This window comes from Oncorhynchus mykiss, chromosome 11 (assembly GCF_013265735.2).
Source record: "Oncorhynchus mykiss isolate Arlee chromosome 11, USDA_OmykA_1.1, whole genome shotgun sequence".
NCBI lineage: Eukaryota > Metazoa > Chordata > Actinopteri > Salmoniformes > Salmonidae > Oncorhynchus > Oncorhynchus mykiss.
In genome coordinates, this window is record NC_048575.1 from 49708054 (window position 1) to 49729140 (window position 21087).

Sequence of the window (21087 nt, forward strand, 5' to 3'; positions counted from 1 at the left end):
TGGCTGTGCCGTCATGAGTGAACAGGGAATAACAGAGGAGACTGAGCACACACCCCTGAGGGGCTCCCGTGTTGAGGATCAGGGTGGCGGATGTATTGTTATCTACCCTTACCACGACGGGGGCGGCCCGTCAGGAAGTCCAGGATCCAGTTGCAGAGGGAGGTTTTTAGTCCCAGGGCCTTTAGCTTAGTGATGAACATTGAGAGCACTATGGTGTTGAATGCTGAGTTGTAGTCAATGAATAGCATTCTCACATTGGTGTTTCTTTTGTCTAGGTGTGAAAAGGCAGTGTGGAGTGCAATAGAAATTGCATTATCTGTGGCTCTGTTGGTGCGGTATGCAAATTGGAGTGGGTCTAGGGGTTTCTCGGATAATGATGTGAGCCATGACCAGCCTTTCAAAGCACTTCATGGCTACAGATGTGAGTGCTACAGGTCTGTAGTCATTTAGGCAGGTTACCTTATTGTTCTTGGGCACAGGGACTATGGTGGTTTTTGAACTTGAAGTATTCATCCTCCAAGTTCGAAGTCCTGGTCAACATGGACATCTTTGAGTTTGTGGAGTGGATCGAGGAGGAATACGGTGCTGTCCCTCATCATACTTTCAAGACCTGCCCAGACGTTGAGATATGTCGGCAAGAACAAATACAGTCTGGGAAAGGTTGTGACCTAACATAAAGCCTTCTTCCTGCCCTTGGAGGGTGATGACTACTGGTACAAGAGCTACCAAGTCCTGGCCATCAACACAGATGCCTACAGCCAGCACATCTCTCACCTGGAGTAGGCCAACGACCAGATCGAGCTGTTCAACCACCCTCTTGAGGCCTTGCAGTTCGTCAGGGTCACCAACCTGGAGTGCAGCAGTGTAGAGAAGACGGTCTTGCTGGAGAAGACCAGCACTGTTGAGAAGACCTGGGGCATCGTCTGGGAAAGCCACAACAGTTCCACCACCATGACAGCCAAGGTGCCCATCCTCAGTTCAGGCACCATGGACTTCACCAAGCAGCAGACCGTGAGCTTTTCAGAGAGTACCACCATGGTGGAGTTCATCAGCCACTCCATCTCTGTGGAGCTGTTGGTCCCTCCCAACCACTCCTGTACCGTGCAAATTATAATAGTGAAAAAGTAAAAGTGTGAATGAAATAACCACGACAACTGAAATCTACCGTCAAACTCAGGGTTTATTTGTAAACACACGGTAATGGGGGGAGCAGGAAAAGGGGCTGAGCTGGACCCAAGGAAAGAAACAATAAGCATCCAAAACACCCCTAAGCTAGACTAGCCTATTTTAACAACAGCTAACTAACCAAAAATACAGTGGGTGGTCCGCCCAGTTCTAACTAGTGTATTTAACAAAGTTCACTTACGGGTAGTGTATGCCCATGGGCGACTTGTCTTGGTTTCCCCTTTTCCCACCAGCAAACAAACAAACACCATAACCAAAACAATACTCACAGGTGATGACAAAGTGCTATGGAGGTGCTCAAACAAAAGATAGTTTAATACACAAAGAGAGAGTGACACACAGAGACCTACAGACATGGCATTTACAGAGCGATTGAGCTCTAGAGCAAACAACTGATGGGGTTTTTAAACCAAGGGAAAGGAACTGTGATTGGGTAGGAAACAGGAGGAGGTGTGTCTTCTGATTGATGATTGGATTGGTGACTGATTGGGGAGTGATGATTTTCACCTGTGAGGGGAGAAGGAGAGAAAAGAAACACACACACAGGATACACACACAGGATACTTGTATCCGTAACAACCACCATCACAGGGACTTATGATGGTGTGAGGGTGGGGAGATTAATGCTGCCGTAGAGAGATGCCAGCCTGTCCCTGATGCCATCCCCTGCTACCCTGATGTGACAGACTACTGAGACAGATTCTAGATGTGTGAATTTTGAACTCTAATGTGCCCGTGGTATCTCTGCAGACACAAAGTGAAGAAATTAGAACCCTTGTGTCGCAAGAATTTTTCATCAAACAGGAATAAACTGTTATACTGTGTCTCCATATTCAGATTAAACAGTGTTATTGTGTCAAGAAAATAAATGTTTGCAGTATTTTTCTAGACAATAAATATGATCTTGGTGCAAAATGTTGTTTTTCTCTTTTCTTCATTGAACTAATTTACTCCTGTAGGCTACACCAGATCAAAACAAATCAAAGTTTATTTGTCACGTGCGCTGAATACAACAGGCTTACGGTGAAATGCTTACTTACAGGCTCTAACCAATAGTGAAAAAAAGGTATTAGGTGAACAATAGGTAGGTAAAGAAATAAAACAACAGTAAAAAGAGAGGCTATATACAGTAGCGAGGCTATCAAAGTAGCGAGGCTACATACAGACACTGGTTAGTCAGGCTGATTGAGGTACATGCACCTAATGCTGTATCATCATCATTAGTTTCAATGGCCTATTGAAATGAAATATAATTTCAGCACATAAAGTTTCACAATGCCGAAAGGTCCAAAATCCCTTTTCCAAACCAGTAGCCTATGTATATTACACTGTGCATTTGCTATGAGTGTTAAGGTGTTTTTTCAATGCTTTTGCAATATTCACACCCCTTGACTTTTTCCACATCTTGTTGTGTTACAAAGTGGGATTAAAATGGATGTAAATTGATTTTTTTTGTCAACAATATACACAAAATACTCCGTAATGTCAAAGTGGAAGAAAATGAAAAAAAATAATTAATAGAGGCAAAAAAACACAAATATATCTTCAATAGAATAATATTCAACCCCCTGAATTGATACATGTTAGAATCACCTTTGGCAGCAATTACAGCTGTGAGTCTTTCTGGGTAAGTCTCTAAGAGCTTTGCACACCTGGATTATACAATATTTGGCAATTATTCTTTTAAAAATGTGTCAAGTTGGTTGTTGATCATTGCTAGACAGCCATTGTCAAGTCTTGCTATAGATTTTCAAGTCGATTTAAGTCACCGCTATGCTTGAAAATATGAGGAGTGGTGCTCAGTGATGTTTGTGTTGTATTTGGCCCAAACATAATGCTTTGTATTCAAGACAAAATTATCCATTCTTTGCCACTTTTCTTGCAGTATTACTTCAGTGCCTTATTGCAAACAGGATGCATGTTTTGGAATATTTTTATTGTGTACAGGCGTCCTTCTTTTCACTCTGTTATTTAGATTAGCATTGTGGAGTAACTACAGTGCTGTTGATCCATTCTCAGTTATTTCCTATCAGAGCCATTAAACTTGAACTTTTTTTAAATCACCATTGGCCGCTTGGTGATATACCTGAAAGGCTTCCTTCTCCTCCTGCAACTGAGTTAGTGTTGATACACCATCCAAAGTGTAATTAATAACTGCAGCATGCTAATCTACTAATAGGTGCCCTTCTTTGCGAACCATTGGTCTTTGTGGTTGAAACTTTGCTATAATTTCTCTGCACGACTGAGGGACCTTACAGATAATTGTATGTGTAGGGTACAGAGATGGGGTAGTCATTTACAAATCATGTTAAACACTATTATTGCTTACAGAGTGAGTCCTTGCAAGTTCTTACGTGACTTGTTAAGCACATGTTTACTCCTGAACTCATCTAGGCTTGAATACTTATTGACACAAGGCATTTCTGCTTTTCATTTTTATTAATTTGTAAAGTTTTCTAAACACATTTTCCACTTTGACTAATGAGGTGTTGTGTGGAGATCGTTAAAAAAAATCTAAATTTAATCAATTTTAAATTCGGGCTGTAACACCACAAACTGTGGCAAAAGTCAAGGGGTGTGAATAGTTTCTGAAGACACCGTAAGTGAATTTATAAACCTCCAAGCTAGGTGGCGGTATGGTTGAAAAGATCAGAAGTTGGTCACAATGAACCCTCTCAGTTTTCTGTCCACCAGTCTCTTTGATTAATGTCAAAGTTGCATGGTATTGCAGGTTTGTTTTTACCAAAATAACTATATAGATATTCTTTTCCAATGTTTCTTCTTTTGTGTTCTCAATTTTATAGCGAGGGCCGAGATTTTTTAACTATAAACATTTCAAATATATTAGTTTATTACTGAACTGAAACGTCAGGAGTACGTTATTGGATCTAAGCTATTGATGGTGGTCACAGACAGTAGGCTTTTGACGCTAGGCTCCAAGAGAACATGAAGTTATGAACATAAAAGTGTTTGTAACGTTGCCTTTTCTGTGCTTATGAGAAACGTCAATAGACATTAAAGCCTGGGAAACGTCACTGTTGTTGGTAGGTCTAAACTTTGGCTTTGTGTGTCACCGTTTTTCAAGACTGCTGAACTTTGTCACAATGAGACGACTTTTATTAAAACTGATAAATCGAGCGATGCTGACTGGACCCGTTGGACCTATGATGGGCAGTGAAGCTGGAGTCCACACAAATTCTCGCCGGAGACTGGTAAGTGAATTATTAAAGAAAAACTATTGCAACCCAAATATGTTGTAGTCAGTACACTGCAGACACTGTTTTGACTAGATTGGATACAGTTGGTCAGTATTGACTTTTCAAGCAGGTTAGGAGAATTAATATAGCAGTTTCGGACAATTAGGTTAAGGTTAGCTAAAATGCAAACACTTTAAATGTTTGACGTACATTTGACAAACTTTATCTATGTTTTTACGTTATAAAAGTGAAATAATTTTTTTTTTTTTGCTCCTGTGTGTTATTGTCAATGATTGTCAGTATTAACCTGAGCTACGGTGCACCGGCCTATGACCTGTGAAGTGAACGGACAAAATTGGTGAGGGAGGAGCGCCCTTTTGAAGTCATGTTGTCAACAATGTAGCATGGTGCATCGTCCAGAAACATACATCTCTTTTCCATCAAATAGATGTTAGAATTTCAAATTAGTTTTCATTGGGAAGGCAGATAAAGCATTTTTTAATCAAAAGTAATGAGTTTTGCATGTGAAAACAGTATCATACTCATCACCCCACGTGCTTAATCTAGCCTAGGCTAACTCACTTGTTTTGAGCCGATTTCACCGTGGGATTTGAACAGGACACCTGGCTCATGAGGAGATTTGGCAGGAGGAGATGTTAGGTCCCTTAGCCTACTACTGTAGCCGTCACCTTCCTAGGTATGAGTGTCTTTTGGGCTTCAAAGCTCACTAGGCAAAAAGTATTTAAAATAAAAAATGATGGCTTTTAACTAACTGACAAATTTCTGTTTTTATTATTAGATGGATAATAGATTGTTTTAGGCATACAAGTTATGTTAGTTATTGATAACGACTAGGCGTGTGGCGGTATACCGATCAGTTTGAAAGCAGGCTATTGCAATACAGAAAATAAATCTTCTATTTATTTTCTATAAGTTCACAGTTCTAATTATGGGAAGGAGAATGGGAACAATGGCAAAAGCATGGCAGAGTCTTTCAACAGGCCTTTCTGCAGCCACAACTCTACAACCTTTTTTTTGTGGCCGTTGTGCTTTGAGAAAAAGTAGACTTTTATGTGACCTGTCACAAATTTAGAATGAGTCATAGGCTTATGTAGCGGACTAAACTCCACTCCACTGCTTTTAATCAGGGCAAGGTGACTGGAAACATGACCGAATACAAACAGTGTAGCTATTCCCTCTGCAAGGCAATCAAACAAGCTAAGTGTCAGTATAGAGACAAAGTAGAGTCACAATTCAACGGCTCAGACACGAGAGGTATGTGGCAGGTTCTACAGTCAATCACGGACTACAAAAGGAAAACCAGTCCCGTCCCGGACCACGATGTTTTGCTCCCCGACAAACTAAATAACTTCTTTGCTCGCTTTGAGGACAATACAGTGCCACTGACACAGCTCGCTACCAAAAACTGTGGGCTCTCCTTCACTGCAGCCAACGTGAGTAAAATATTTAAACGTGTTAACCCTCGCAAGGCTGCCGTCCCAGACTGCATCCCCATCCGCGTCCTCAGAGCATGCGCAGACCAGCTTGCTGGTGTGTTTACAGACATATTCAATTAATCCTTATCCCAGTCTGCTGTTCCCACATGCTTCAAGAGGGCCACCATTGATCCTGTTCCCAAGAAAGTGAAGGTAACTGAGGTAAATTACTATCGCCCTGTAGCACTCACTTCCGCCATCATGAAGTGCTTTGTGAGACCACCTCACCTCCACCCAACCTGAAACCCTAGACCCACTCCAATTTGCTTACCGCCCCAATAGGTCCACAGACAACGCAATCACACTGCCCACTGCCCTAACCCATTTGGAGAAGAGGAATACCTATGTAAGAATGCTGTTCATCGATTACAGCTCAGCATTTAACACCATAGTACCCTCCAAACTCGTCATTAAGCTTGAGACCCTGGAACCCTGTACTCCCTGTTCACCATGACTGCGTGGCCATGCACGCCTCCAGCTCAATCATCAAGTTTGCAGTCAACACTACAGTGGTAGGCTTGATTACCAACAACAACGAGACGGCCTACAGGGAGGAGGTGAGGGCCCTCGGAGTGTGGTGTCAGGAAAATAATCTCACACTCAACGTCAACAAAACAAAGGAGATGATCGTGGACTTCAGGAAACAGCAGAGGGAGCACCCCTATCCACATCGACGGGACAGTAGTGGAGAAGGTGGAAAGTTTTAAGTTCCTCGGCGTACACATCACGGACAAACTGAAATGGTCCACCCACACAGACAGCGTGGTGAAGAAGGCGCCTCTTCAACCTCAGGAGGCTGAAGAAATTCAGCTTGTCACCGAAAACACTCACAAACTTTTGCAGATGCACAATCGAGAGCATCCTGTCGGGCTGTATCTCCGCCTGGTACGGCAACTGCTCCGCCCACAACCATAAGGCTCTCCAGAGGGTAGTGAGGTCTGCACAATGCATCACCGGGGGCAAACTACCTGCCTGCCAGGACACCTACACCACCCGATGTCACAGGAAGGCCAAAAAATCATCAAGGACAACAACCACCCGAGCCACTGCCTGTTGACCCCGCTATCATCCAGAAGGCGAGGTCAGTACAGGTGCATCAAAGCTGGGACCGAGAGACTGAAAAACAGCTTCTATCTCAAGGCCATCAGACTGTTAAACAGCCATCACTAACATTGAGTGGCTGCTGCCAACACACTCACTCATCTCTAGCCACTTTAATAATGAAACATTTGATGTAATAAATGTATCTCTAGCCACTTTAAACAATGCCACTTTATATAATGTTTACATACCCTACATTACTCATCTCATATGTATATACTGTACTCTATACCGTCTACTGCATCTTGCCTATACCGTTCGGCCATCGCTCATTCATATATTTGTATGTACATAGTCTTATTCATTCCTCTACACTTGTGTGTATAAGGTAGTTGTTGTGAAATTGTTAGATATTACTGCATAGTCGGAACTAGAAGCACAAGCATTTTGCTACACTTGCATTAACATCTGCTAACCATGTGTATGTGACAAAAAGTTTCTGATGACTCCACCAACGGAGTGGAGCAGATACCAGGCTTTGTGGAATCTGGCTCCGACTACATCGATTCACCTAAGGTCAATACTTCAATTATTTTTTATTATGAACCAAATGCAACCACCAACTCTTTGTTCATTGCTGTTGCTCTAAGATGGAAAATCATCTCTAATTCGAATGTGCCAATTGAATCTCAACAGGGAAACAGTCGTTGGTTGTATTTGATTCATGTTTATTGAAAAAGTATGGATTTCAGCAAACAAAGAAAAGCACGCAACTACAAAGGACAAACAAGTACAAGACAGGGGGTTTCATTATTTACAGTTTTTGAAGTACTGACCTTGGGCGAATTGATGTAATCAGAGCTAGATTCCACAAAGCCTGGTCTCCGCTCCACTGCGTTGGTGGAGTCATCAGAAACTTCCTACACCATTGAGTGGAGTTTAGTCCGCTAAGGCCTACGTGTCTATTTCACAATAAGCCGTGATGAAGGGCTCGCTTCGCCTGCGATCAGTCCTTTGATTTAGTTCACGCTGTCCATTTTGCTGATTTTTATGCACTTGTATTAGGACACATCAAGGGATTCTCGCAGGCGGGTTATATGTCTTTAAAGTTTGCTATGTGGGGTAGCAGCAATGTAGGCTACCTGGGGCTTCTACATTTTTATTCTTCATAATTATAAGTTAGACATGAAGAGCTCCAAAAACAAGGCTCCCTGGCACAATTATGAGCCAAAAACTGATTTTGATCATATATTTGAAACAAGACTGTGTTAGTTAAAAATGTGTGGCTAGCATGACACAAATCAGTATGTTCTTGTGGTAGGGGAACCACTGTGCTCACCAATGACGTTTAGAGAAATATAATATGCAAAGATGGAAAATATGTATTTATTGTCGTTGTGCAGGTTGTGGGACTGGGAAACCCTGGAATGAACAGTTCACGCCACAGTGTAGGCATGGCAGTGCTGGAAGCACTTGCTTCCCGGCTTGGGGTAGCTGGTAACTGGCGTGGTGATAGGCATGTGTCCGGTGAGGTCATCGTATCTGACATCCAGGACACCCAAATCGTGCTTCTCCGACCACGACTACTGATGAACATAAATGGTGTATCTGTGGCCAAAGCAGGTGAGGAATCTTGTCTTCTTGATGTCTTTTTACATTTTATGCATTTTGAGTTTTGACTGTCTGAGGAATTAGTTCAAAAGGCTAGTTGTAAACATGTTCTCATTTACAACTGCGACCTGGCCAAGATAAAGCAAAGCAGTGCGACACAAACAACAACACAGTTACACATGGAATAACAAACATACAGTCAAAAATACAATAGAAACAGTCTATATACAGTGTGTGCAAATGAAGTAGGGTAGGGAGGTAAGGCAATGAATAGGCCATAGTGGCTAAATAATTACAATATAGCAATTAAACACTGAAGTGGTAAATGTGCAGAAGATGAGTGTGCAAGTAGAGATACTGGAGTGCAAAGGAGCAAAATAAAAAAAATGCAAATAACAGTGTGGGGATGAGGTAGTTGGATGGGCTATGTACAGGTGCAGCGATATGTGAGCTGCTCTGACAGCTGGTGCTTAAAGCTAGTGAGGGAGTTATGAGTCTCTAGCTTTAGTGATTTTTGCAGTTCGTTCCAGTCATTGGCAGCAGAGAACTGGAAGAAAAGGGGTCCGAAAGAGGAATTGGCTTTGGGGATGACCAGTGAAATATACCTGCTGGAGCACGTGCTATGGGTGGGTGCTGCTATGGTGACCAGTGAGCTGAGATAAGGTGGGGCTTTACCTAGCAGAGATTTGTAGATGGCCTGGAGCCATTGGGTTTGGCGACGAATATGAAGCGAGGGCCAGCCAACGAGAGCATACAGGTCGCAGTGGTGGGTAGTATATGGGGCTTTGGAGACAGACTGTATCACAGTGTCCCCCGTTCTATCTAATTTGCTGAGTAGAGTGTTAGAGGATATTTTGTAAATGACATCCCCGAAGTCAAGGATCAGTAGGATAGTCAGTTTTATGAGGGTATGTTTGGCAGCATGAGTGAAGGATGCTTTGTTGCAAAATAGGAAGCCAATTATAGATTTGATTTTGGGTTGGAGATGCTTAATGTGAGTCTGGAAGGAGAGTTTACAGTCTAACCAGACACCTAGGTATTTGTAGTTGTCCACATATTCTAAGTCAGAACCGTCCAGAGTAGTGATGCTGGACGGGTGGGCAGGTGTGGGCAGCGATCAGTTGAAGAGCATGCATTTAGTTTTACTTGCATTTAAGAGCAGTTGGAGGCCATGGAAGGATAGTTGTATGGCATTGAACTCGTCTAGAGGTTAGTTAACACAGTGCCCAAAGAACTGCCAGAAGTATACAGAATGGTGTCGTCTGAGGTGGATCAGAGAATCACCAGCAGCAAGAGCGTCATCATTGAAGTATACAGAGAAAAGAGTCGGCCCGACGATTGTACCCTGTGGCACCCCGATTTGACACACTGAACTCTGTTTGAGAAGTAGTTAGTGAACCAGGTGAGACAGTCATTTGAGAAACCAAGTCTGTTGAGTCTGCCGATAAGAATGTGGTGATTGACAGTTGAAAGCCTTGGCCAGGTCGATGAAGACAGCTGCACAGTATTGTCTCTTATCGATGGCGGTTATGATATCGTTTAGGACCTTGAGTGTGGCTGAGGTGCACCCATGACCAGCTCGGAAACCAGATTGCATAGCAGAGAAGGGACGGTGGGATTCAAAATGGTTGGTGATCTGTTTGTTAACTGGCTTTCAAAGAATTTAGAAAGACAGGGTAGGATAGATATAGGTCTGTAGCAGTTTGGGTCTAGAGTGTCTCCCCCTTTGAAGAGGGGGATGACCCCGGCAGCTTTCCAATCTTTGAGGATCTCAGATGATACGAAAGAGAGGTTGAACAGGCTAGTAATAGGAGTTTCAACAATTTCGGTGGATACTTTTAGAAAGAGAGGGTCCAGGTTGTTTAGCTCGGCTGATTTGTAGTGGTCCAGACTTTGAAGCTCTTTCAGAACATCAGTTATCTGGATTTGGGTGAAGGAGAAATGGGGAGGCTTGGGCAAGTTGCTGTGGGGTGCGCAGGGCTGTTGACCGGGGTAGGGGTAGCCAGGTGGAAAGCATGGCCAGCTGTAGAAAAATGCTTATTGAAATTCTCAATTATTGCAGATTTATCGGTGGTCACAGTGTTTCCTAGCCTCAGTGCAGTGGGCAGCTGGGAGGAGGTGCTCTTATTCTCCATGGATTTTAGCGTCCCAGAACTTTTGGGAGTTTGTGCTACAGGATGCAAATTTCTGTTTGAAAAAGCTAGCCTTTGCTTTCCTGTTTGTTAATGATATTTGATCATATGAATGATATCATTGTTAATGATATTTTGTTTTTAATTACCTTGAATCAAGCGTGTAAATACAGCGTCAAGCCTGAGCACATACTGCTGGTTCATGATGAGTTGGATAAGCCTCTTGGAAAGCTTGCTATGAAACAAGGAGGGAGCGCCAGGTGAGTTGATTCCCAGACAGATATCAGCATGACTATTGACGCTATCTGACAACAATGTGATCTTCCCAACTTTGTGCTCATTCTATATGTTGTTGATTGACAGGGGTCACAATGGTGTGCGGTCCTGTGTTGAGTGTCTGCAGACTGATGTAAGTAACTTTCCACACAGACAAATACTCTCCCTTCCCACATTGGGAGGAATTGAGAGGTGACTGTGCCCTTTGACAAATTTGTGGAAAGTGCTAGAGAATCCAGAGAAATGTCATGTCTGTCAAAGGAAACTGTTGTCTGGGGGGGGGGGTTGGAAGCAGAGGAAAAAGACAGACAATAAATTACTATTCTATTCTTGTGTCCCCCAGGTGATGCCCAGACTGCGTATTGGGATTGGCAGACCATCAGGTAAAACATCAGTGGACAGGCATGTTCTGGGCCGCTTCTCTCAGGAGGAACAGGAGGTTCTGAGTGGGGTTTTAGAAGAGAGTGTGAACATTCTCCTCTCCCAGCTCACCGACAAGGAGAATGTGCAGTCCCCAGTGTCGCCACCTGGAGGCAGACTAGCATCACAGACTGGGAAACAAAGGGAGCGTTTAAGCGCTCCACGAAAGGACACGACCACTGGCCAGACCTGAGACTAACAAGAGACTTTGACAGAGCCAGTGAAACTATGACTACTCTGGGATAGTAGCTTTGCTGCTGCTGAAACAAAGCTGCCTCTTGCAGAAATATGAAAGTGTGTACATGTTTTTATTTATTATGACTTTGTTTATGCTCTGGTTTAGGATGTATGTGAAATGAATGCCAAGTAAGCACACTTCGTTTCAAGGACAAAGAATTTAGATGTGTATAAGATAATCATCGCATAGATCTAGATTGGTATGCAGTATGCATTTATTTTTAAGTTTCCCAAACTACCATGTGTATGGCTTTTGGTGGTCTAATTATGTGCAAGGTCGAAGGAGAGACCAATACTTGATTTTAAAATGATTAAACAACCATCTTACCAATGGCATTGAGCAGACATGGAACTAATAGTGAATAAACGGAGGGTTTTCCTGATAAAAGAACATGTTTCAGACACCCAAAGTCTCACATCATCTAAACTCATTGTCTTTGGTGTATTTACTGATACAACATATTGATTCCATCCTTTAATTGTCAGCCTATAACCACACTCTTAATCAACGAGCGTTCTTAATGAGTAGTAGCAAACAGTCAATAAGTGTAGGATTCTCACCAAAGTGAATACCAGCCCACAAAAACTGAGAAAGGACCATATAAAAAGTACAGAAAGAGGCAGAATGAGAGAAAGAAAAACTGATAGAATGGGCCAAATAGATTGCAATGCAGGTTGAAAGAAAGGGCGGGGGAGAAAACAATGGGGGCCAAACATTGTAGGATAGGGCTGTTTGAAGCCTTCTGTTTGGCCTTAGCTCAGAGTCACAACAAAGCATCAGGGCCACACTTGTGGATGTGGGGAATGGGACTCAAAGGGAATCTCTCCACTCATGACAGACCCCCACCTCTCTACCCCTTTCGCTTTCTCTCATGTGACCCCCTTGAGCCAGCCATCTCACCTACCAGGGCACTTTCCCAGCCCCTCTGAGTGGTCAGCCTGGGAGAGTGCAGTGGTGGCCTCTAACTTTTCTCTGAAAGGTCAGAGGTCACTAATAAGGCTGGACACTGGGCTAATTTATTCAGGAATGGCTTCCCCTCAGCAGTTATAGGCTGAGCTGCACTAGCCCAAAGCCCAGTGGGGGGTCTTCCCCTAAGCTCACAGATGTGCTAAGACCAGGGATACACAAAAAGACAGGGATGGGGGATGGATACACACAAACAAACTGCATTATTGTCACTCAAATTGCAGACCCTCAGAGATTTCTTGAGGTTGAGGCTTTTTAAGCTTTGAGTTTAAAGTGGATTTGTTATTCACCATGATCCCCAACAGATGACCTGGGAACGATAATATGGACATTATCAGTATAGGAATGTGGATCGATTTCACTGGTTGTAAAGGTGAACTTTCTCAATGTAGTCCTTTGTAATTATCAAGCAAGATACTGTCTTCCCTCTTTGGGATAAGACTGTCAAACTAATCCTAATGGTTTAGTGTAGGATCTTATATTGAGGCTCTGGTTTAGTGATGCCATATGTCACAGCCAGCCACCTTCACCTAGCTTATTGGGGCCCTTATACTCTCCTTACCTAGGAACCGTGCAGTATTGGCATGCTGTTTTAAGTCAAGAGAAAGGTGAATATGTCGAGAAGTGAAAACAAGAGGATTCCCCAGTTCTACTGGCTCACATTGAGGCTTGGAGAGTGAAATGCATTTCCCCATTCACTTAAAGACTGCAAAGATTTTTTCCCTATATCCAAAAATGAACACAGTCGGTCTCAGAAAATATATATGATAACTTGATGCCCTACACTAAGATTTACACATGGGCTATGGGCCTGGTTTGTATTGTTGCATCTGGTATAAGCCTACAAAATGGGATGAACTTATATCAAAGTAAGGAAAACTAAAGAGAATGTATTTCCAATGAAAGAGGCAAAGCTTTGGGCCTAGAATATACCTCTCAGATTTACAAAAATTGTTACAACAAATTATGTTATTATATATTCAGACCTTGAAAAATTGGCTAGGCCTACTCAAATCCACACTGCACTGGGGAAATAGTGTCCTTAAAGACCTGCTATCTTAATTTGACCATGTTAATCACAGCAGGAAAATAATCATGCAGCAACAGGAAACGTGAATTACTTGTGGATTAAAATTAATGGAGATTTTTTTTAGGGTTGATACATTTTTCGTTAGGGCAAATCAAGTCTGATATTTTAAAGTGGGAATTACACACTTTTTAGAAGCCTTTTTAAACCTTGAATAAATTACATTTAGCATTTTCTGCTGCGCAGGAAAATTCTCTGGGACAACAGTGATCAAATTAAGAGGCCTGTGTTTTTTCATTTAGTGGTGACTGGTGGTGACGAACTAGGAATCATCAGCTAGCACTGAAACTTTTGAAATGTCGAAGTTGACGTCATACAATAACAAAACATGTATGAAAGGAGTATCTCTGGAAAAAAAAGAAGAACAAAACTAGTTAAACTCTCAAGCTATTTCCATGATGTAGTAAACTATAGACGAAAATGTACAGGTTTATCTGAGAAATATAATAATCTTTCTTCCCAATACAGATATCTATTCAATGACTTTCATAAAGTGGGTTCATAATGTAGGCCTAATATAGTTTTTTTCTCTCTCGAATGAACTGAATGGGTTTAGTTTAGTGAATCAGTGAAGTCCCTGCCTGCATTCCCGATAAGTAAGCATTAATAACGCGTCTTTTCCCTCCCTTCAGCCATAATCTCCAGTGATCTCGCGCCTCCCGCAATAAATTATTCTGACATGGCCGTGAAAAGGCAGCAGCGGGCAGGCCCTTTAAGAGGCAAATGAGCATCGACAGTGAGAAGATGTTCCCAGCAAAGGAAATGTTAACTCACTCCCCTGTAGGAGTGCGATGCGATGGATGAAACCAACTGAGATGTCTTTAAAGGAAAAGGGGAGAAGAGTCCAACCCCGAAGGCGATCACTGTTTAATAATGTATCAGGGAGAAGTAGGCTTTTAACCCGAGCTATGATGGGCCTAAAGCATCTGGAGTGTGGGAAGCGCAAGTAGCATGCCTTTTTTGGGCAAGGTTTACCTTCCTCGACACCATGCGATGCATATTCGATAAGGGAAGTGATTCGATATAGCAATTGAACCTAGCAAATCATTTGATCCAGTCGATCTAATTGCCTTTTGAAAGAGATGTTTGGGTCCAAAATTTTGAAGAATAGTAGGCTAGTCAGAATAGTTGCAGGTCTTCTGGGGATCTGGACACTTACTGGTAAGTTTGTTTCAGAATGAGGTCACAATTTTAGACCCATAAGCACAACATTACCCTCGCGCGCGTTGTGGTTCACCTGTCAATCACCTGTGTCATACAGCTCTAAAGAAATCTTTAGTATATGTCTTGAAGATTTTCCTGAAAACGACTACAATGTCCTTATCAGATAGATGAGGCATAGACCTAAACTACACGAGCATTTATTCAATTTATGGTAATCAAATTGACCTCAAAGTCTTATAGGCTCTACTAATTAATATGTAATTAACATGTTATTAACAGCCAAATCATCTGCCAATAGGTCATTCATTAATATTTTTGAATAAACTAATGAATAAACCAGTTGATATTTGTTAGTGCCTGGCTGCATTGTACGAATACCCCTGGTTTATTATTGTGAAACAACAGAGAGGAAAGTTCATTTCGTATTGACAATACGTTTACAAGGATAACAGTGTTTTGATTGTAATTGCCCTGGAGAGCCAAAATAGGTCTGTTGTGTCTTTAAAATGTTTACTGGTCCTTCATTCGCAGCTGCTGGCTTGTGTGTGCTATCAGAGCTAGTGCAGATGCATTACTTCTTCAGCACAATGGACATTTATCACCCCGTGGTGTTATTCAAATTCAGTACCAAGCGAAGACCATCCCCACTCCCTCTCGCCGTCCATCTCGGTAACACCGTTATTGTTAGTGAAGCTCAAGAAAAGCCTTTGGATAACAGAATAGCGAGCACGCAGTGCCATTCCCGTGCAGTCGTCATATTAAGTAATAGCCAGTTAAAGGAGCGCCACGAGTTGACTCATATAACCCTTTTTTCGCGTCTTATCATTTTTCTACAAGCTGGAGTATACAAGAAATGCTGCTTGGGGACGGCGGAGGAGCAGGTGCATTCGCGTTTTAACAATTTCCCCTCGGCTTTCTCGCATCAGCAATGTTCTGCTTTGTCGCCTTATACCGTTTTAACATTATTATAAACATTGAGGTTTTTTTTGTATGATTGGAAGAATTTGAAGTCGAGTTAAAAATGCTTGTGTTCTGCTCTATAATGGTGTGGAAACTATATGTGCAAGGAGATGCGTCTTACAGGTGCAGATATGTCGAAACGCAGTCGTAATGCAGTTTGAACGACTCGTTTCTTCTGATTCCTATGCTGGTGATTAGAGCAAACCATTTTCATGTTGTCATATTATGGTATTGAATTTAAGAAGTTTTTACAGTGTTTTGACGTTTTCGAAAGGGGAAATTGTATCATCGTTGAGGCCTTCGTCGACTTAAACATCTTCTGGTAAATCATGCCATTGGTATAGGCTATCAAAGATCAGAGTATCGAAAATCGTAGATATTATGAATTTGAAATGTGCATGTTTGTTACTAGACCTGCGGACTTATAAAATGTTTAAAGGATAAAACAAAAGTTTTGCTATATAAGAAAACAATAGGCTACTGCTTTTTAAACGGTATTAGTTTAATTAGCACATATCCAGATTACATTATGTTTCAGTATCCTGCAATTGATGATATTTAATTTTACCAAATAAGATGAGGATCCTTGGTCAGGTACATGATTGGAATGACAATTAGTGATAGTGCCTCCATATTTTCTATAGGTCTATATATTCTACAGATTCAAAGATCATTTATATGATGGATTTAAATTGATTAATTGAGAACTGTTTTGAATGATGAGAGCAATTCGTTTTGAGACACACTTTGAGCCCTTGCAGTTGATTGTCCAAACGCAATTCTTGTGAAATTTAAAACACAACCCGAGAATTGTATCTGGACATCTGTTGCTGGGGGTTCCTTTCACATCAGTGTCGTAAATACAAGTTCTTAGTCTTGTAACCATAGTCGTGATATTTCTTTTTGGAAATCTGCCTTAAAGTGTTGATTATTCGATGTATTCATAATATCACCAATTATCCAAAACGGAGTCACTATTGGTCAAAAGCTTTAGACGATTATGTCAACTAAAAGTCATTGTATAGCCTGCAGTATAGCCTACACGTGTACGTTCATTGCATTATAACATTATAAATCAACAATGCTTTATTTAGGACTAAGTAGGCCTACAGTTATTTTGAGAAGAGTTAGGTCCAATCCCCCGAAGAGAAGCTTTCAATGTTTTCCATTTCCCTCTTCCTACTTTCGATTGCCCCTAGGCAAGGATGGGTTTATTGCTGCTCTACTGGTGAGCTTTTGTTGTGGCTCCTAGTGCTGTTTTAGGATTACAATTTGCATAATTCTTAAGGAATGTATCATTTGAATTTTGCTTAACAAACCGTGACCTTTGCAACCTCTTTATAATTTTAAAACACCATTACAAGCCAATTAAGAGGGAATTCGTTTGTACTTTTATTTCAAGGTATAGATAGTTTTATATCATTAATAATACAATTATTAATCTAGGTTTATTCATTTTCTTTTGTTTTTGTTGATATTTTTGGAAATATCATTGTTTATGTGTTGTTGATTTCATACTGCATGTAAGCTTGAGTTGCACATGTGTGATATTGAAATATGATGCTTTAAAAAAATTACAAAATAATAATAAAATTAAAACTTAAACATAATTTCATTATTTCTTGCTTTGACCAGTCATTGGTTTTAACTTAGCAGGCAAATGATTTTGTCACATAGACCTTTCAAATAATTTCTTAATTCAATTATTCCAATATGTTTTTATGGATATGTGTAAACTCCTGTGTTTATGCCATTTCAACTCATCAACTCAAAAATGTATCAGCCCATCATTGATATAAGTGTTGGTAATGGGGCAGACTGGTCAATGCTTTGAAAAACATTCTTGCCTCTTCTTTGCCATTCTTCTTTGGACATTTCCCTTTCAACCACTCATCTCTATACCATCTCATGATAAGGTCATATAGGAAGTTATGAATAACTGCATTATTAGTATGAACAGAAATAAAGTACCAAATATGAACTAAAACCATGAACATGTAATATTGTTGCTCTAATCAGAGATGCCGGTATGGAATTCATCCCAAGTCTCCAGTGTGGGATAAACAGACACCCTTTCGCCATCCTCGCTTGGTGATATATTTGTTTTTTTACATCACAATATCAACACAGTTTTGGTAACTACTGCTCTCAGTAATTAATTCATCAAACTCGTCTCTTGTAAGCATGGAACACAAATATGAGGATCTATTGGAAATGTGTCTCAGGTAAATGGGTGTGATTCAGCAAGGATATTTCTTTATTCAGTTTATACATGAAATAATAAAAAAAAGTGGATTATTGCTTGAGACAGACATGTGTGTGGTCCTCTCACTCCCACCCAACACGCAAGCCAAAACACCTTCCACCAGCAGCCTCAAATCTGAATCTTTTACAACAGAGAGGATAATATAGAAACATTAAAGTACATATTTTGACACATTATTATTATTATTATTTACCTGTATTTAACTAGGAAAGTCAGTTAAGAAGAAATTCTTATTTACAATGACGGCCTACATGGCCAAACCCAGATGACGCTGGGCCAATTGTGCGCCTCCCTATGGGACTCCTAATCACGGCCGGTAGTGATGCAGCCTGGATTCGAACCAGGGTGTCTGTAGTGACACCTCAAGCACTGAGATGCAGTGCCTTAGACCGCTGTGCACTCGGGAGCCCAGTTAATTATATTGCACAGGCATTCTTAGTGATCAGTGTGTATTGATAAGAAATGGATTGATAATAGTCAATTAGTCTTTATGAGATCATGTAATGACTGGGATTATTATCTGATATACTGTACACTATTAGCATGTCTTTTGATGTGATTTCTTTTATCTACAGTTCAACAGCAGTGTGTTTCGGATGTCTGAACCCAGCCCTCTCTGTTGAACACGTTCTTGTAATGATAGAAATACACTTCAACATGAAACAGCTGCAAACTGCTCTGATTAAACGAGTCTTTCAACACCTTTATCAATATCCAACTAGGGTTTATATGCCAGAAAACAGCACTAATTTGACTTTGTATTCCGTAAGCTGGTAGTACATTTAGAGGACGACGTACATGGACAGAAAGGGTATTATTGTGAATGAAAATAAGATGATAAAATATAAGGTTGGATGTGTTATTTATCTTTATCACAGTTTTACTGCTTTAAACCATGACCTCCATTGCTGGATCACCATGTTCCATATACATTCAACACACACAGCTGATACTATAGCACCCTTCATTGTGATCAGGGTCAGTCGCTTCTTTCCTTCCTTCCTCATGTCCCTTTGACACCCCAGTCACGTGACCAGGCTTCTGTGTCTTTGCGATGGGTGACACAACACCACTGTGTAAGAGCAGGGGATGGAGGAGAGGCGGAGGAGCATCACAGGGCTGCTGAGCTGACGTTACAGCCGAATAGCATTATCCACTGTCTGGTCACATAGACTAACTCCTGTGCTGGGTATGGTACAGCATGCCAGGGATAACCTGAAACCCCTCCAGGCTGTTCTTAGATCCTCAGTTATACTTCACATAGATAGTGAAACAGTAACATATCTTGAGAGAGACCACCTGGTAATAACACTATGTGTGTGTACATCCCCCCCCCCCCCCGCCTGTTGTCTTCATATATCCCATTACATCCTAACATAGTCTGAGTTGCATACCACCATAGCTACCTAGTGATGGCAGAGCTGAGGGAGACAGGGACTGCAGATATCCATATGATGATGTACCACCCCCTTCCGCCTCACCATCTCTCCCCCCCCCCCCCCCCCCCCCCCCCCCCCCGGATATGTCATCACTAGCCGCCTATGCCGGATCCAGCCAGTTTTCTCTGTGGTGGTACGCTGTTGTTCTCAAACAGAGAAATGATAAAGAAGTCTTTAGTAAGCTTGCCTTGCATGTGGTTTGTAATATGCACCTATTGTATGCATGTGTGGTTGTGTCCATCCATATACATGTGTCATTGTGCGGTGCAGCTGTGCAGGCAAGCGCCACTAGCCCTTTCTTGGTCTTCCGTCCGTGGCAGCAGGCAGGCGTGTGAGTCTGAGTGAGAGATGTCTGAGATGTCTGGAGCCATCACTGAGGCTGACTGACCACTCACAGAGCCAGAGCACTCTCAGTGTCCCCTACATCCCCTTTGTCCTCACCACCGCCATCACCACCCTTTGGTACCAAAGAGGAACCCTGCTTTGTTGTCTCTGAGAACAGTGACTCTCTACTCTCCCTGTCGCTTTCTCTCTCTTCACACTCCACCATTGTTCCACCTGTCCATGGAGTCACAGTTAGAGACATAGTCTGTTTATAGTACAGCTCTGACTGTATAGGAGAGGGATGACATAATTGATTAGAGCCAATAACAGCCATGATGCTCTTTTTTTTTTTTGTTGAGCGAAACCATTTGCCCAACCAGAGGGAGAGATTTTATATTGAGGGACAGAAAGTGAAGCAATCCGTTTTTATTGCCTGTGTCATCATCAATATCCCATCTAATCTTCAGAATTGTTTCAATATTATTACTAAAGGACATTGTAAATACTACAATGAACTTTAGTCAACATGCATAAAACCTTTAACACTTTAGCAGAGGATTTAAACCCTAAAGTGTGATGCAGATGTTTCTACTTTGGGTGGCATTAGTCCACAGACATGGCAGGTCCACAGTTGCACGTTCCTTGCAGCATTACCATGACGTGTGGGTGGGAATGGAGTCATTCATCAATCAACAGTGTTGGGAAAGTGACCATGTCAAAGGACAGTGTAGTGTTTGAGCAGCAGCAGGTCTATAGAGATCAGATGGGATGGTGTGTGGTGCGGGGGGTTTGGGAAGGCTGGTTTGTGTGGAGAAAGAAGGGGTGAGGGGTTTGTGTTGTCATTAATCATTCCAAGTTTGAAGAGAATGAGAGGCATCGTGATATTATTCCTCTTCACTCTTCCTCATCCCTAAACCCACCAGGCCTGAGGCCCTCACACCCCATCTGACCACATAGAGGCCAAGGTCAGCCCCCCCCTGCCCCGCCCCCCCCTTTTACCCTGCGCCCCACATTCCCCCCACCGCTCCCCCTTTGTCCACCTGTTGTCGTGGAGACTATAACCACAGAGACCACGCCTTTGTTGTGTGCGAGGGTTTTTGTTGAGGTCAGAACAGAAGCTAAAATAACATAAACCCACTCTACACTGACCAAGACATGACACCATGGTGGCCGTTCCACCACCCTCCTTCTCCTCCTCCCTTGCACTCACTTGCAACATGCACCCACACAGAAAAAATCTGTGAGACATTTTCTATCAACAAGGTGAGCAGGATATTTCGACACC

General features: G+C 41.9%; 1 protein-coding gene across 3 annotated transcripts; it reads left to right on the top strand.

Annotated features, from left to right (window-relative positions):
* Positions 1-3783: 3783 nt before the first annotated feature.
* On the top strand, positions 3784-11986 carry LOC110535838 (probable peptidyl-tRNA hydrolase). 3 transcript variants are annotated; one of them, XM_036935662.1, is made up of 6 exons: positions 3784-3916; positions 4271-4397; positions 8323-8542; positions 10823-10922; positions 11026-11071; positions 11282-11986. In XM_036935662.1, the coding sequence occupies exons 2-6, from the start codon at positions 4290-4292 to the stop codon at positions 11549-11551; spliced, it is 744 nt and encodes a 247-aa protein (XP_036791557.1). In that variant the 5' UTR covers positions 3784-3916; positions 4271-4289; the 3' UTR covers positions 11552-11986. The 3 variants fall into 3 exon arrangements, with proteins under 3 accessions (XP_036791557.1, XP_036791558.1, XP_036791556.1); XM_036935663.1 differs by having other exon boundaries at positions 3827-3907; XM_036935661.1 differs by lacking the exon at positions 3784-3916 and having other exon boundaries at positions 3927-4397.
* The last annotated feature ends 9101 nt before the right edge of the window (positions 11987-21087 follow it).